Consider the following 17606-nt stretch of genomic DNA (forward strand, 5'->3'; position numbering starts at 1 on the left):
TTTTTTATTTGGTTGGCTGACAGAGTCAACCTTTCAAATACTTTATTTTACAATTCATATTTACAGATAATTCATATTTACAGATAATGTGATGACACCTAAAACATTCACATGTATTATTAAAATTACATTAATTCATTATACCAAGAGGCAAGCTAAGCACAAATAAAAGAAAATAAAAATTAAGAATGTGGACTTCAGTGAGAGGAGACATTGGGCCTCATTACGGGTCGGGCGGTCTGGAATTAACAGTGGCGGTAAACCCGCCGCCACTGTTAATTCCGGACCGCCCGATCCCGAGTCCTGCAGGCGGGGGGTGATCTTCCCGCCAGGTCTGACCTGGCGGGTTGAACACCTCCCGCCTGTAGGCGGATGTGGAAACACCAGCACCATCTCGAGATGGTGCCGGTTTTTCCACTTCCCCATTCCCATTGAGTCCTATGGGACTCAATGGGAATGGGGATTAACACCATTCCGCCTCCGTGACTCCCGGGACACCGGGGCTGTAATGCCCTGGTAATTCCAGGAGTCACAGAGGCGGAATGGTAATACCAGTCCGGCTGTAACCAGGTGGTTTTACCGCCGCGGTTACCGCTGGACTCGTAGTGAGGCCCATAGTGAGTTCGACAATCAACGATTAAGTGGATAGGTTGCCCCTGGTTGCAGTCTTTTGATGATTACTTTGGTTGCTTGTTTGTGGTAGAACCATATCCAAGAACTTTACTAAGGCAATTTTGAACAACATTTTCGCAGTTGCAAAGAGAGCTTGCCAAATGTCATCACTAGTATCAATTCATGTTAGAGCCATGAGATTCTTGAAATGCAGTTCTCGTTCTGTCTTCAATGCCAAACAGTCTACTACCAAATGTTGCGTGGTTTCTTTATATTTGAGGTCTTTGCAAAAGCGGCAATGACTCATTCCCTTGGGTATTATTCCTCTTCTGGCACGTATTTCATTTGTGGGCCATAAATTCATCCTAAATCTCAAATACTGAGTGCGTATATGTGAGGACGGGCAACGCATTAAATAATCCGCCATCTGTGCAAGCCTTTTGTGACCAAATATTAGGACATTGAAATCACGGTATGAAGTGCATTTCTCTATTGTACATACTCAGTCATATCTATACAATTTGAGCTTGAATTTGTCTGGATTAGTTAATAGTTCATCAATTGATAGTTCGGCAGAAGTGAAGATCTCTTAAACAACACTCAAATGTGAAATCGTGGGGGTAGTGTAAACCATAGGATCAATCCCTAGAGCTCCAGCGATTAGATAAAATCTCAGCAGAGCTTCCAATATCCAACAATAAAAAATGTCAGATGCTGATGTTGCCTCACATCCACTCTCCCTGGCAACGCTCGCTGCCTTTAGTGCAATCACTTCACCATATATTCAGTGTTCAATGTGGAGCCACCTCCTGGCTTTATTCACATGTACTCCACTGCACGCTGCAGTAACTGCTGTTTCCTGCCCGATTCCCGGGTCTGCGCTTAGAAACCTATTGGTACATTATAAATAACCAATTTTAATATAATATTTATAATATGCTTATCTGCAGAAAGACAAACGCTTTATGTGAGACTAAAACAACGTTGTGTTTTCCCACATTTTGTGTGTCTCTCGTCCTTTGTATCTTCTCTTCTTCGACAGTCACGGCATAGTAAGAAAGAATGTCCTGATCTAACCTGAAAAGAAATGATACCGTATCCATCTCTCATTAACTGAGTCTATCCATCTGCACCATTGCAGAGAAGACTCCACCACAGGCTCCCAGAGAGTTCAAAGGATCATTGGGACTATCAGAGAAGGAACAGCGAGCATCCATCCAGTGCACCCAGCTGCTATGCTCCACAGCAGCTGCTGGAGGGAAGCTCTTCTAAGCGACAGATGTGGATGCTTACACAATATTATACATTAATAAACTGTAAAATAGCTCATTGAGTTAAGCAAATGTCAATAGTACTTGAAAAGGTCTCACAATGGCAAAGTGTGGGTACCTATCTGCCACTAACGTCCTTTAAAGCTGGCCAGGGGAACAGGGTCACTGCAAATACCTTTCTCCCTTGTCTTTGAAGCACAACAGCACCGATCCAGGAATTTTGGCTATTTTACTGCATCTAGTTGGCATCGAACATTTCAAATAGGTGGTAAGGTACCCAATAGGTCGTGGGTGTCGAGACAGTTTAAGTCAGCATGAAACAGCCCAATGGTGCTGTACAGGCTATGTAGAATAGATCAACTTGATGGGGTAAAGCGCAGGGAAGCGACGGGTCGAGTCGGGTCGAGTCGGTATCTCCAATCAGTCAAGTCAGCCCAAGGAGTTAACGAGAGGTTGAGGTGCATCAGCAGTGATCGGCTCGAAAATGCTTTATTGCAGGCAGGCAAAGGTTTGAGTCAGAGGCTTAAAGGCTCGATAGTAGATCAGAAAGTGGGCAGTGTCACAAACAGCTCTTGTTGCTCGCAGCAGCTCAAACATCTTCGCAAAGCAGTCAAGCTTGCTCTAAAATAGATAGAAGTTTGGAAACAGGATGTAGAGCTACTCTTTGACTTCTGGGTGCTAGGCAGATCAAATCCAGGATCTGCACTGGCCAGTTGAGTCCTTTCTTTCTGCACCTCCCAGCCAACAGGGTTGTAGAGCACACTTGCTGGGTTCTGCCACCTCCAGTGAGCAGGTTCCTGGGTACCAGTAGCTCGGTTGTACTAGGCCTATTTCAGACAGCGGTCACCCCAAAGGTGCCCCTGGGATGGGTAGGGAGCAGAGCGTGCCTCTGCCTTGGAACTTTCTGTCTCCACCTCTATGGCAGATAACTTTGGAATAGACTGTAGTCACAACTGAACTCCAGTGATTCCTTCTTTTTCTGAGAGTCCAAAGAGGAATCAACTAAGTGTAGGATTTATTTCCCAAATAAATGTAAATTGCATTGGTTGGTGGTTTCGTCCAAAGCTAACCAGTTGTCCGCGGTGCCCTTTGCCTTCTGATGGCATAGCCAGAGTTTGTTGTCTGAGGAGGGGACAGGAAGTACAGGAGGCCCTAGCAGAAGCCCCAATGCTATAACATGTACTAAATCTGTGCTCTGGTACTCTAACTCCACCCCTTCCAAAATCGACCTACTTCAAACGGACTCCAGTAAGCAGAAGCCTTATTTGATGGTGGTACGGGTATTTTAAAAGTTTAACATGCCACCAGGCTGATCGTGGCACACAATTATTAGGTTTTGAATCAGAGGTGCAGGTGATTAAAAGTCACACCTGCCTGCTGGAAATTTGTTTTGCAGAAGCTGTCAGAAATGCACATGTGACCTTTGTACTTGCCCTGCTGCCACTGCAGAGCAGTTACTGGAGACGCCAATCACAGCAGAGGCATATGAGTGCACTATAATTTTGGCATGGAGCATTATGAAAGGTTGGAATGAATAGCAAATATCCCTTTTCAAAAACAGAATTACTTGCATCATTTTGTTTCTAATTGTCAGAAGGAGCCCGCATCGCTGGAACCGTGTGCGCTGCAGGAGCAGGCCGCATTCCCTTTATGATGCTCAACGCCATATGCACGCTTGATTGGGATTCCCCAGCCCCACTCAGCCACCACCTTTGAGGTCCACCCAGCCTGAGGCCCAGTGTGTCCCCTTACGTCGAGCTGTGCTTCCGTGTTCATCAGCACTGAGGCACACAGCTCCTAAGATGGCTGTCGACCTGATCGCAGAATGTTTTTTATTTTTGGTTGCCTAGCAACCAGCCTTGTCTGCCCATTCATATGCCAGGAGACTTGCTGGGAGGCGTCAGCCACCTCGCCCAAGGCCCCCAGAGCTTAAGGCCCATCCTGTTGGTGCCTGTCTGGGCCTAAACGGCCATAGGGCACACCACGCTGCCCCTGTAGGTCACTAACGTCACTTTGCAATGGAGGTCATGTCTGTTCGTTCTCTTCAACTAAGCAAACTCTACCGACTCCGCCGCATATGAACTGACAGGCAGACCTGGAGATCACCTAGATGAACATACACATGTAAACAGGAACGCACGGTAAGCGTACCTGTATCCAACGTGCTCATATGCTCGTGCTTAGCTATTTCCATCTGCTCATACGTATTACTCCTACTATGACGTATGTTACACAAACAATAGAGGCAGAAAACCACTGTGTGCATATCATGTCACTCGATGCAGTTCAACTGATCATTGTCTCTTACTAACTACAGCACCATCCACGTTCTCTAAGACACTAGCGTCCACCCACACCACATGCTCTCCCATTGAGACTTACTGCCAACTGTTTACCCAGCAATACAGTATTGCATTTTTAATGAACTTTGCATCTTGTTGGCACCTTTGTGGTCATTACTACATATCCATACTGCATTGCAGCCTCCCGATTAACGCCACATAAAGCCTTCAACCCTCTACTCAGCCTATTGTGTCTTGTGCAAATTCCTACGCCGGCTATGCTTTTTAACTTACTGTGTATTATCTAGATTTGTACTGCAGTGTATTTCAGATTTAGTCCATGGTGATCGGTTTAGCGTGCTATAGCTACACATAGCTATAATATCTGCATTGTATCCTGACTACTTCTGCATTAGCTTAGGTCGTGCAGTTTTCCTATGTCCTGCATCTTGCCCACATGCTGTATTTAGCCCAGTCCTTCGTCCTGGCAGTTTTGTATCCAACCCATGTGCCTGTTAGCACCACAGTCCACCAAATTAGGAGACTCCTCTATTAGTTCTTAGGGTCACGCTAGCTGTGCACTATCGCCAACCTACCTGATCTTAGTCATGCTCCAGCCCTTACTTAGCATCATAGGCATATTACTCAGCTCAACCACGTTTTCCAATACCATAGTAGCACCTACCAGTATTAGCTACACATCCATCCATTATAAACACCCACGACCTAATGCTCTATCTCTGCCTCAGGGACACATCGCCAATTTATCCATGGCTGATAAATTGCCTCCATCTCACAAGGTTACACCTACCACCTTCCTACCACAGCTGGACTAAACAGTCACCAAACCTAACATTTTGAACTTACGTACTCCCTCTTATTCTCCTATACCATCTCCTGCTTAATGGATCCAACTATATGCATCCAAACCCATGCCTAACCAACCCTGCCCCACTAAAACTAGAAATGCGAGACTAGGATATAGACTCCCTAGAACTAACCACTCGCTACCTAAAAGCACCGAAAAATACCTTGCCAAAGCCACCCTCTCACGCCCAAATCAGGCACTTATACCTGACAAGACTGCCGATCCTGGCAACAGTGGCCTGACAACGAGCTTAGGCCCAGAGTCCATAACATGCCTCAGAGGGGGACATAACAATGCTAGATCGCTTACTGCCCATGCACTCGACATCTGCGACCTTATCACCGCCAATGATCTAGACTTCCTGGCCATTACAGAAACCTGGCTCCAGCCCACCTCCGGTCCTCTGCTCTCACTTGCCATTCCTGACAAATATACCATCATTAGGCAGGACAGGACGTCCACAAAAGGTGGAGGTGTTGCCTTTATTGCAAAAACATCACTCAGACTTAGGCCGGCCCTAACTCAACCTTCCCTTCAGGTGAACTCCTCAGCATCAAGCTACCTATGTCGCCCACGCGAACCATAACCATTACCCTCATGTACAGACCACCAGGTCCCCTATCCTCCTTCGAGGAAGACATAACCTCACTCTTCACAGCTAACTTAAAGCCAGATTCGCAAGTGATGCTCCTGGGAGACCTTAACCTACGTCTTCTCGACCCTAAAGAGACCAACACACTAACAATTGCTAATAGGATCTCACAGCTATGCTTCACACAATGTATCTCCCACCCTACACACAATAAAGGTAGACTACTAGATTGGATCACTGACGTCAACTACAATACTTGCATCTTGTCTAACCACCCATGTGCCTGGTCCGACCATCACACTAGTCTCTTCTCATTACAGGATGCCAAACTCTCCAACGTTGACAAACCCATGGCACCCCCTAGACTTTCAAAAAATACATGTAATATAACTGCTGAAAAATTACTTCCACTCCTTAAGCCCCTCACTAACCTTGCCACCTTGAATATCGACCCACCCTCTCTAGTGGATTTATACAATACCACCATTCTGAATGCTATCAACAAGATTGCACCATTAAAATTGCAGAAGGCCAAACCACACTCACACTTAAACACCTGGTTCTGCCGCCACCTTAGAACCCTGCGTAAGACTAAAAGAGCCGCAGAAACTTCCTGGAAAAGCCTCCCGTCAGAGGTGAACAAAGAGATGTTCCTAACAGACACTTCCAACCACAAAACAGCAATTTTCCTAGCCAAAAGTGATTCCTACAATGATCGAATCTCCAAAGCTAAATCTAGCACTAAAGAATTATTCAGAATCCTAAAAAAGCTCGAAACCCCGTCTGCGCCACTGGTAACTTGCGCTAAAGACTTTACATGGTGCACTAATATTCAGGCAGCACTCTCTGACAAAATTGAGCTTCTACAAACTAAAATAGAGAAAAAGAGAGCTAGCCTGACCATCAACACTGCCCCTCTGGCAAGTCAAACCTCCCCAGCTGATATACATGATCTGTTCAAATTCACTCCTCTCGTCACCAAGGATGTTGAGGATATAATACTGAGTCTTAAAGCATCTAGATTCCTAGTCTATGTCTGCCCAGCCTCTATTATTAAAGAGTCCGCAAAAGAGCTAGCGCTTTTTATCACAACCCTCATTAATGCTTCCTTCGCAACCAACACCGTTCCAATGAACCTGAAGGATTCTTGGGTCATGCCACTTCTAAAGAAACCTACTCTTGACCCCAATACTCCCAACAATTATAGACCAATCACAACTGTGCCCTTTCTCCTTAAAATTATGGACAGCGCTGCCTATCTACAGATTCAGCATTACCTGGAAAGCAAAAATCTACTAGGACTTTGTCAATCAGGTTTCCGACCCAGACATGGCACGGAGACAGCCTTGCTAGAACTAGTAACACAAATGGAGTTTATAAGAGACAAAGGCAACCTGGCACTCCTCCTGTTACCAGATCTATCTGCAGCCTTCGACTTGGTGGACCACAAAGTCCTTTGCAAACACCTCTCATCAGCTGCACATTTCTCTGACGAAGCAATCACGTGGATTCAGTCCTTCCACAATAACAGAACCACCAGTGCCTTCTCTCCTTCAGCCTCCGCCATCCCAATCCCTGTCACCTGCGGAGTCCCCCAAGGATCATGCACCTCACCTACCTTATACAACATTTTAACAAAGCCCCTCTTCAACGACTTAGACCATTTGGGTGTCTCCTACACAAATTATGTGGACGACACCCAAATCCTTATTCCTATCTCTGGCGACTACAACACAGACTCCAAGCACCCAAATGACATCTACCAAATCATCCATGCCTGGATGGCCAAACATGGACTATGTCTCAATGACGATAAGACTGAGCTGCTCCTAGTAGGCACTCAAGCCAGACTCAACTGACTTGACAAGCAATTAAATGCCTTCAATATTGATGGTAACACTATTACGGTCTCAAAAGATGTAAAAACTTTAGGTATCTACATCGACTCTTCCACTTCCTTGACAAGACAAATTAACACAACTGCCTCCACTACTGCCTACACATGCAAGCTTATAAAGGCTTGCAGACTATTGCTGACCACAGGTAACTGCATCACCCTAGCCAGAGCCCTACTCTTATCTAAGATAGACTACTGCAATGCCCTCTACCTTGGGACTAACAAACACAACCTAAACAAGGTTCACATCTTCCAAAATAATGCACTCAGATCAGACACTAATCACCCCAGATCTCACCACTTCACAGAGTTAAGACGCAGTGTACACTGGCTGTCTGTCTCCCAAAGAATCAGACTCAAACCCCTCTCTCTTACATTCAAATGCCTATACAACCTAGTACCTAAATACCTGTGTGATAAATTCTTATGGAAATCCTCAGACCGGCTTACCAGATCCTCATATTCCAATTACCTGATCATTCCTAGGTTCAAGCTCCAAAAGGGTGGTAGTAGTAGTTTCCGAGTCCTTGGAGCCAAAATGTGGAACTCACTACTAGCATCTCTTCGAGCTGAATATTCCTTCAATATTTTCATAAATCATGCAATATCCTGGCTCAAATTGTCTGATCAGCCACATTGTTAAACCTTCTACACGGAACATTACACCTGTTAACTTTTCCCGTTACCTTTCAATTATATAATTCTGTTACAGTGTATATATTCTTCTGTGATTAATTGCTCGTCCCTGTAAATTACTGTCTGACAATTCATTTTCATGCTTTGTAAGTACCCACCTTAACTTTCTTAAGTCTCTTCCCGTACCTGCCAATTTTATCATTCTCCTACCGTGTATTTATGCTTCTGTGTTTAACTGCTCATCCGTGTACATTACTGTAGGACTTTTAACATTTGATTCTCTGTCAATTACCCACTGTATGTATGACTATGTCATTATCTTCCTATACCAATGTAAAACATGCGCCCAGATGCCTAAGGGTTTGGTGCGCTATATAAATAAAGTACAATACAATAACAAAAATTAAAAAAGCTCAGGCCACTCCCCCTCACAAGATGGCATTCTGCCATAGTCAATATCTAGCATTGTGTTTATGTAGCCATTTGCTCTCCTGCATCTAAGGATGAGTCTGTCTCCATCAGTAAGGAGGACCATGTAATACAGCTTCCCATAGAGACTGCTCCACTTCTCATCACACGATGCATCCCTCATTTTCACACCAAACTAGGCTATGTGTGTGTGGCACCTCTCATCTCACCAACGTTAGACTTTTCCAGCATGGACAACTCGGCTCATTCTTGCCCAGTCTTACCTCTTCTACCTGTTTAATCTCTACGTGAATTGGGATCGTCACTATGTCGCAGAACATTTGTCCATGACTATTATACCACACCCCTTCCCTAAGGCACCCTTTCCTCTTTGGGGGAGGAGGGGTTGCTTTTACGTCACCCCTTCCACTGCACGGGAGACACCACTGTGACTCCCATTTTTTTAACAGTATACAAAATTCTTCGCCGCAGAATCTTTTCTGTGGTAAAGTGACCAGCCCTCGCCTAAGCACTATAACTTCCTTCATGTCACACATTCTTCCCACCACAGGCCACCTGTATGTCTTGCATCCTCCTTTGTTGAGACGCCTCAAAGGTTTCCTGCATGAGCCAACACCCTTGCATGCGTCCCCCAATCCATGCAAATCATCCTGCATCCCTCTGGCTTTTCTTCCCTTCAGACCACGCATTTCCTCCTTTGCCTGTATCCACTCCTTCACACCTCACCTTCACAGCGCCCTCGGTCTGCAGAAAGCCTGTATCCTGCCTGGCACTTAGTGCAGATGAAGGACCCATCCGTGTTGACGCACACAGCCTGATGGCAACTCCTCTGAGATTCACACTCGTTGACGTCTGCAACAAGAAGACACTGATTAGGCCACTCCACTAAATAGCCTCCCTGAACCTCTCAAAGAGTATCCGGCAATTCCACAGCGCCAATCCCGCAAAGAGGGGCAAACCCGCAATATCAATTCCACCCACTGCTCATGAGAAAAAGCCTGATGGGCAGCAGGATAGAGTTCAGTGCTGAACCCCAGTGAGGCATCTTCACCTTGCCACCTTGCAAGAGTCTGTGGTGGGACAGTTACCATGCTGAGTGTATTTTCAGCTATCACACTCTCACAATGTCTTTGTTGATCAGAGATGTCAAGGCTTGAGATTCACAGTTGTGATATTTTATCGTTTTTTTTTGCCAAAACATGTTATTTTAATGGAATGAGTACACCATGCAGATCTATTTATTTATTTATTTTAATGCTCATAACGCGCCACATGTGTGCGGAATAAGGGCTGGAGGCGCAGGAAAGTAACAAGTTGTGTCTCCCAAAATGTGGATGGTGCGTACTGAGAGAAGACTACAGTTCCCAGCAGCCTGTGGGAGTCTGTAGTCCAGTTACGGACGCATGATCACGTGCGCTCCGTCAGCTGCAAGGAATTCTGGCAGCATAAAAGAGCCACGGACTGGGATCAGGTGTGGCTTATTGTTTATGGGTGCGGTTGGTGCTGGAAGTCGGACGGCAGTGCGCGGCAGGAACTAATGGACGGCGAAGCGCTGTCGGCAGTAAGGACAAGCTGACTAAGAACTTGCAGACGCTCGCGTTCCCCGGAGTGGCGAGCGACGCGGCTGCTGATATCGGCGTGCTACTTTCACTCCGAGAAGTCCCGCGGTGCTCTCGGAGTTCAGATAAGTGATCTCTACATTGCGGGGAGGGCCTACGGGCATTGCATATGTATCCTGGAGGGAGTAGGATGTCTGTAATAATAACACTACGGCAAAAGTCTGGGTCTTATGAGATATTAGGAAACTACATACCTGTTATGTCGGCAGTAATGCTATAACAGGTGCTGCTAACTCGTGGCCGGCATTATTAATATAACGAGTGCTGCTAACTCGTGTTACTAGGACTACCTGGTTTGGTTTCTATGTGAATCAGCTGGCGTCTCCTTTTTTCATGAATGTGATTACAGAAAAAGGGGAGCTTATGTGTTTTATGTTGCTTGCAAGCTTGCCCAAGGGGCCATGTGTATTGTGTTTCATATATGGGAGATTCCCCATTGTCCTGTTTTCATTCTGCTTCCTATGACATGTGTTTGTTATGCTACATTGTGCTGCTTATGTTTCATGTGCACACGTATTAAGGTGTGTTAATGTACAGTCTAGTTCTGCTGAAGTAGGAGACAGTAGGCAGGGATCAGATAGGGAGGGTTTTTTCCCTGGTGCTTCCCCTCTCCCTATCCAACATAGGAGATTCCCTTACCCTCTTTCCGGTTACCTAACTTCCCCCACCCCATTCACAACCTCTGCCTAACTCCTCTTCCCCCCCATTGGCTGCCACGTGGTGTCCTGTGTAACTAAGTCAGGCACCTGTGCCAACCACGGTGGAAGGGTCGAATACATTCGGCTTCTGTGGTTCAGGGGAGAGTGTCGATTTCTCTCCTCCATTATTGTGTGTTTTTGACAACATGCCCATGGGCCTTAGATGCGGGAACTGAAGTGACCGACACCACATGTGCAGTCGGTAAGTGGTGTAACTTGTTCCTTTATTGGCCAGCGGCAGGCACAGCTGCCTGCAGTTCAATCTCCCTCCAGCCTCTGACCAACCGACCACCACCCCCCACCCCTCAGCGACTAAATACATGTCACAACAGGAACTCATTCTAGTCAGTGCAACCACTAAGGGCGGCCAGGAATGTAAAAGTCTTCCAAGGTGTCGCAGCCATGACCACTCAGTGAGACGAGAGGTGTCTGGAAGTGACCCCCATTGCCTGCGTCTGATGCGCACTGATAGGACGGAACCCCATGGTCATGGACGGGAGCTCATCAGTGCAGAGCCAATTGCTGCAGCCCTCCTCTCAGTGGAACTAGCAGCACTACTGGATCCCTTGTGAGAACGCTCACATTCCTCGGTACCATCCGCTTCATTTAAAATGGCAACCTGACTTCAAAGGGAATGGCCTCCTCAATGAGGAGGTGCCAACCTCCGACCTCTCAAAGTTCTTGCGAGTGAAAACTAAAACAGCTTGCCTGGGATGTGGCGGCTAATTAAAAAGGTACAGAGGGCAGCTTATAAATAGTAGATTACCTTACTTGCTTGACTCAAGGGATACGTATCCATTTTAAGGGAATTCAAAGCACTTGAGAGCTGGGCAAGCGGCTCCATTTTCTATTCAGATACTTTCCTGACCGTCTACCTTTCTTTAAATAGTAGAACCCTCTATGCATGTCCACGATTCCTTGTAAATTCGTTATTCCCTGAATTTTTGAGGACTAAAGGGCCGTAGACATGAGTGAAGCATGCACATGTTTTGGGGGGACAGGATCCCTGTGCACCTTTCAGGACACCAAGACATGCGAACAAGCATGGTTTTCCTGCAATGCTTTCTCAAGACGACTCTCCTGTCCATTCCAAATCCGTTTAAATGCTACCAGATCTTAACAGACAGGCTCACTTGCTACTGTAAAAAGAGCGGATCAGTGGCAGCCTTGCCAGTGTTCTGAGAGCAGCCAGATTCTATCAGAGAGATCCTTCTACTAGAACACACTGCAGCCTCCTCTGGACTGTCTCCACAGGGAAAATTGGACACACAGCAAAGCGTCTGAGGCAGAACAACAGCTAAGCCATGCAAATGCACCAAGAATTGCTGCGACCACCGCCTGAACAGGTCCCCAAATACCTGGCAGAGATTGGCATAACCAAGGAGCCCATCTAACGTGGGCAAGGTGGAACTGGCGTCCCTGGAGGTCACCAGAACCCGGCCCTTTCTGCGGAGTTCCAGTATCCCTTTGGCCGGAACCTTGAAGAGAAACAGAGATGGCATTGGGAGACACCAAGAAATTGCCCACGCATCCCTCTGCCACTGCCCTTTACGTGGAACCTTGAGGCCGCTCATCGTTGCCCGACAAAGGCGTAGACAGGGTAGGGCCTGAGCGGATGTTAATGTCACTGCGCAGGGCCCAACTACACTCCCTTCAGGCCCCACCTAAGAGACAATCCTGGCTGCGCCTCGGTGGCCAGAGAGGTGACAGGGGAAGTGCCCCGGTCGCTCCACAGAATGGAACTCTCCAAGGTCAGACAGTGAACCCCAGATCGTCCAGCGAGGAGCTATCTTACCTGTTTGCTAACCTCTATTCCATAAAGAGTCCTGAAGAGACTAATCATGAGGCTTTATTCAGGGCTAGAATGGTGGCTAATGGACTTCTGAGCACCCACAACTTATAGAAATATGTATTGTACAATTGAATTGTATGATATGATTTTTATATTTGATACTGTTATATTTGATATCATAATATTATTTGCTTAAGGATATGTATGTACGCATATATGTATGAATTACAGTTATTATCATGGTATTTAAATGATAATTGTATATGTGTAGAGTTTTATTTTTAGAACTATAACACATTAAATTAAATAAAGAAATAAATAGAAATATATTTGCATGTTTTACCAATGTTTGTGAACATTTGCATTCTGCAGATGTATCCATCCTTTCTTTTATGTTTGCACAGCCTCTTAAGCCTAGTCTAGTTTATCCTTCGTCTAGACATGTGCAACCGGTTACATTTTTTAACTTATCCTCATCTGGTTTGGGATTTGATTTTTATCTTTAAGAGTATTGAGCTGTACAACATGTAGTCTTGCTTTAACATTCTGAGGAGAAAGAAGACTTGAGCTTATCCCATTAAACCAGACTAGTGATCAGGCAGGTTAGTTTAAAAAACCACTGTTCCCCCAACTGAGATCAATTGCAACCTTCCTTTGGGGCCTAACGGATGAGACTTTAAAGTCCCACCAGACCTCATGCCGTTAGTGGGAACGGGGAGGTCACATCACATCCCGAATTGGGGACGAATATCTGCAATGAGTGCGTATGAACATAGTCAAGAGGAGCAGAGCCTCCCATTTGGTTGTATACAAATTGATTGAATGAGAATTGCTCGCGGGAGAATTGCTCGCGGGAGAATTGACCGAATTTCAAAGGTAAATTTGGACATATATGCGAGGGGCAACCCCCCGCAACTCCCCACCCAAACCAAAGCCCCCCGCAACCCTCCACCCATTCACTTTACATAATTTAATTAACAAAAACAACCCTATATATATATTTATATAAAAGTACAATTGTGCAAAAGGTCAATTAGGACTATTGAAATCCGGGCAATTCTCCAAACGGTCAATTCTCCCCGATCAATTTGGGTAATACCTCCCAATTATCAAGAGAGAGCTGTAAACATGTGCTGCTCTGCAAAGCACTCATACATTTTCTTTGAGGAAGAAGGACACGTGAGGGAGGTCAAAAGGACCTCGGTCTGAGGGAGAGTGCTAATTGTTCTTCGGTAATAACTGGAAGGGTATCCAGCGTCTGATTAACCCCTACTGAACCCATTGGTCAGGGTATCAGCAGCGCTCATCCATGCAGTAAGTAAACATGCATTGTGACCCATAGATGGTGCATGATGAGGAACTGTCAATAAGCCATGGGTCAGTCGCCCACATGGAGGCTAAGGACAGGATGGATAGGCAGCTGGGACTAAGGCAAGTTTACACCTTCGAGACTAAGGTGTGACTGGGCGGAGCGCCCACATTTAGGATGGCAGTGTTTACCATGGGCAGCGGCTCTTGGCATGAAGGCTTTTCTCAGAGGGAAGAGGGCTGGGGCTGGATGTTTATTGTCACCCGAGTACAGACCCTCTGTTATGTACAGTGCCAGGGATCAGAATGCTTCTCTGCTTAAAGCAAATCATGCACATGTTAGACTTTTATGCGAACAACAGCTTGTTGTTTTACTCCCACGTAAATGGACCCATTTACGTTATTTTTCTGTAGTTCTAGTATTTACAAAAATATGCTGCATTTCTAATGAATGTACACTTTTCGAAAGCCTTCTTAGTGGAAAACTCAGGATCCGGCCAGTGGAGTGGAAGTAATAACCTCTTGGTTTCTATGCTGTAGGATAGTGGGAGGAAGAGGCATTGGAGAACCTCAGGCGGCAGCGGCAGCGGCAACGCTGAAGGGAGGATCCCGTTGAGAACCTGGGGCTTCACGATTTAGGGTTGTCCATGATTTAGGGTTGTCCATCTCCGGGCCTTGAGGGCTGGAATCCTCATGGGTTTTCAGGATATCCCTCATTAATATTAATGAGGAAAAATGTGCATACATTTATACTCATTGTATGCAAGTTTATCTCATGAATATTAATGAGGTGATATCCTTAAAACCCAGCATGGATCCGGCTCTCGAGGCACCAGAGTTGCCAACAAGGGCTGCATGCTGAAACAAGATGTGTGAAGTTCCTGGAGCCATCCCAAAACAAAGAGTATAACACGGAATTCTGGATGGTGGAACTTAATGTGCAAAGTTCCTGGAGTCATTATGCAAACAGCATAACAAGCACTGACAAAGCCAGCCGTTTTGGCTTTTGAGCAGACATGGGACAGGCATTTGCCAAGCACTTTCATGATTGGGACTACCTGCTATATGATGGCAACAGTTGAACAATGCTGTGAGTAGCTGGGTGTATGTTAGCAGTGCCTGGCAAATGCCTATACATAAGCCCAAACAGTTTGCTTTGTCAGTGGGGACTTCATATGTGAGGACACTCCTCCTGTCTATAAATCAAGCGGTTGAAGGCATGCTTGGTTCAAGCCTTTTTATTACAGCAGTACCACATTTACAGCGACAATTAGGCCATTAACTCTCCGAGGACTGCTTTGAAATGACACTGGCAGGCACTGCACAGAGCAATGTTTCATGTCACTCTTTCATAGAGCTTCCGCAGAGAGATCCCAGGTGCATGGGGTTGGTGCAGTGAGAGGCAGATAATGTGTATGAATGGCCAACGGAATTAGCATTAACATGGGCAGTCAATGGGTGGGAAACGAACCAAACAACATCCACAAGCTATGCATCCCTTCTCACATCCCATTTCCCTAGTCACTGTTCTCCAAAGCAATAGCTGCGGTTTATAGGCGGTGTTCTAGCGCCAACTAATAGCTAACAACAAAAAGCAGCGCTGCCTGCTGATGCGTGCGGAAGTACTCAAAAGCACCATAGATATGTGTATAAAAGGTTCTATGTCTCTACATCGCCAGTGTCTTTTTATAGGTTTTTTGCGACGGATATTTTCTGACAAAACTCATCGAAAATGTAAGCCCCCCACCCCTATTATGTACTCCCTATTCCCCACCCCGCCCTTCATATCCCCTTACCCCCACCCCATAATTTACAAATTGTATCCCCTTACCCCCACAATTTTTCAAATCGTTTTTTCAACAAAAAACGGTGGCCAAAAAACGAATCCAAAAAAACTGTCGATTTCATACCGTATAAAAACAGACTGATGCATTTTGGAACAAACTGTGCAAATTCCCTGGAGCAAATAGGGGAAATGTTGCCAATAAGGATCATTAAGGTCGCAAGAGACAATGAATCTCAGAACAATGGGAGTAGGACTGGAAGTCCAAGGCCCCAAGAGAAAAGGAACCAGTAGCAGAGACGTGAAGCCCAGAGCCCTCAAAGACACTTAGACACAAACAAAATAGAGAGAGTTGAGCTAGATCCAGATCTCCCCATGACGCTGTGTTTGAGATTCCCTGTGACAACTCAGAGAGGAAGATCAAGAGTTGTGGACCACCCTGCTATGCACACAACTTTTTTTTACAAATAAAATCTTTCAACACTTTCTTATGACTGAAGTCTTCCTTAGATAGAGTTTTCTGAAAGCTCAACATAATGAAAGTGGGCTTTGCCGTCAAAAACCCCATTACTCTCCATTACACCCATCTCCCTCACAGTGCAGGTGAATCCTGACTCCTAGCACAATGAAAGCAAATAAAGGTGAAGCGTGTTGCCTAACTCCAGGGCACCCTGCCACATCCAGCCACCTTATAACCCACCTTTTCACGATACCCTCTTCCCCTTTACCATGCAGTGCTCTACTCAAGCACAGTTGTGCCGTCACCTTTGCAGCTCTTGCCATCGACTGATGCTTCATATCCGTTGGAACAGGAACACTGGTAGGAGCCATCAACGTTCAAACACTGTCCATGACGGCAGAGGCTTCTGTTAGCACATTCGTCCTCATCTGAGGGGGAAAGATGGTGAGGGGTTACTGCAATGTAGATAATGACTTTCATTAAGACTGGACTCATGTAGCCCTTCATGGTGTCCCTCTATCCCCGTCACTGGCCTTAAAAACGTCAAGGACGTTTCACCTAATACCCATCACCGACCTCATACAAGTCAAGTACAATACCCATCAGCGGCCCTGTGCAACTCAATGTAGCCTCACCAAATACTCATCAGTAACTGCATACAATTCAATGGAGTCTCGCTCAATACCCTTACTGGCATGATGCAGCTCTACGGACGTTCCCTCAATTCTGTTCATTGACCTCTGTCAACATAATGGAGTCAAACCAAAAAACAATCAGTGACCCCATACAACTGTAAGGAAGGCATGGTATCAAAGTAAGACAGGCACAAGTAATCACAGTTCAAGGGTGTTTATAGAACTTTATCAGGGGTGTGGAAAACGCCTATCTAAACCTAAATCTAAGATGGGAGCACGCTACGACCATAAAATAATAATAATACTGTCCTAGTGGAGTCTATTCAAATAAAAAGGGCCTATACTAAAAACTACAAAAAAAACATTGCCTATCCTTACTGCTATGCTACAAAATAGTGTGGGATAATGTTCCCAAAAAGACAGAAGTGTTCACAAAATGATAAGCCAGGATGCTTAGGCCGTTGGTCTCCCTTGCCCATGTTTTTAGCACGGGACAAGCAGGTCACTCGAGCACAGCACTCTCTTGGGCTTCTTCTGCGCAAGGTCACAGTTCCTTTTACCAACATCTGGACCTTCTGTGCCCAAGTCTCTTTTGTTCAAAGTCTCTTGCTTCAGAGGGCCTGATGTACCAATAACAACAAAGAAAGGTTTCTTTCCAAATATTCAAGTTGGGCAGTTTACTTGTCACCCAGGATCCCCCTCAGCCGTGCTCAGATCATTGTTT

At 45.7% G+C, this 17606-nt stretch overlaps 1 protein-coding gene across 4 annotated transcripts in view; it reads right to left on the reverse strand.

Moving 5' to 3' along the window:
• Positions 1-17606, reverse strand: part of LTBP2 (latent transforming growth factor beta binding protein 2) — a 1918131-nt gene that overhangs the window by 341942 nt on the left and 1558583 nt on the right. For 2 of the 4 annotated variants that reach the window (XM_069637633.1, XM_069637632.1), the window contains exons 17-18: positions 16553-16675; positions 9314-9439 (exon numbers count right to left, since the gene is read on the reverse strand). In XM_069637633.1, coding sequence (XP_069493734.1) covers positions 9314-9439; positions 16553-16675 — 249 coding nt within the window. The remainder of the gene's footprint in view (positions 1-9313; positions 9440-16552; positions 16676-17606) is intronic. The other 2 variants (XM_069637635.1, XM_069637634.1) reach the window with 1 other exon arrangement.

Source organism: Ambystoma mexicanum, chromosome 14, assembly GCF_040938575.1.
Source record: "Ambystoma mexicanum isolate Mex_15411 chromosome 14, UKY_AmexF1_1, whole genome shotgun sequence".
NCBI classification, from domain to species: domain Eukaryota; kingdom Metazoa; phylum Chordata; class Amphibia; order Caudata; family Ambystomatidae; genus Ambystoma; species Ambystoma mexicanum.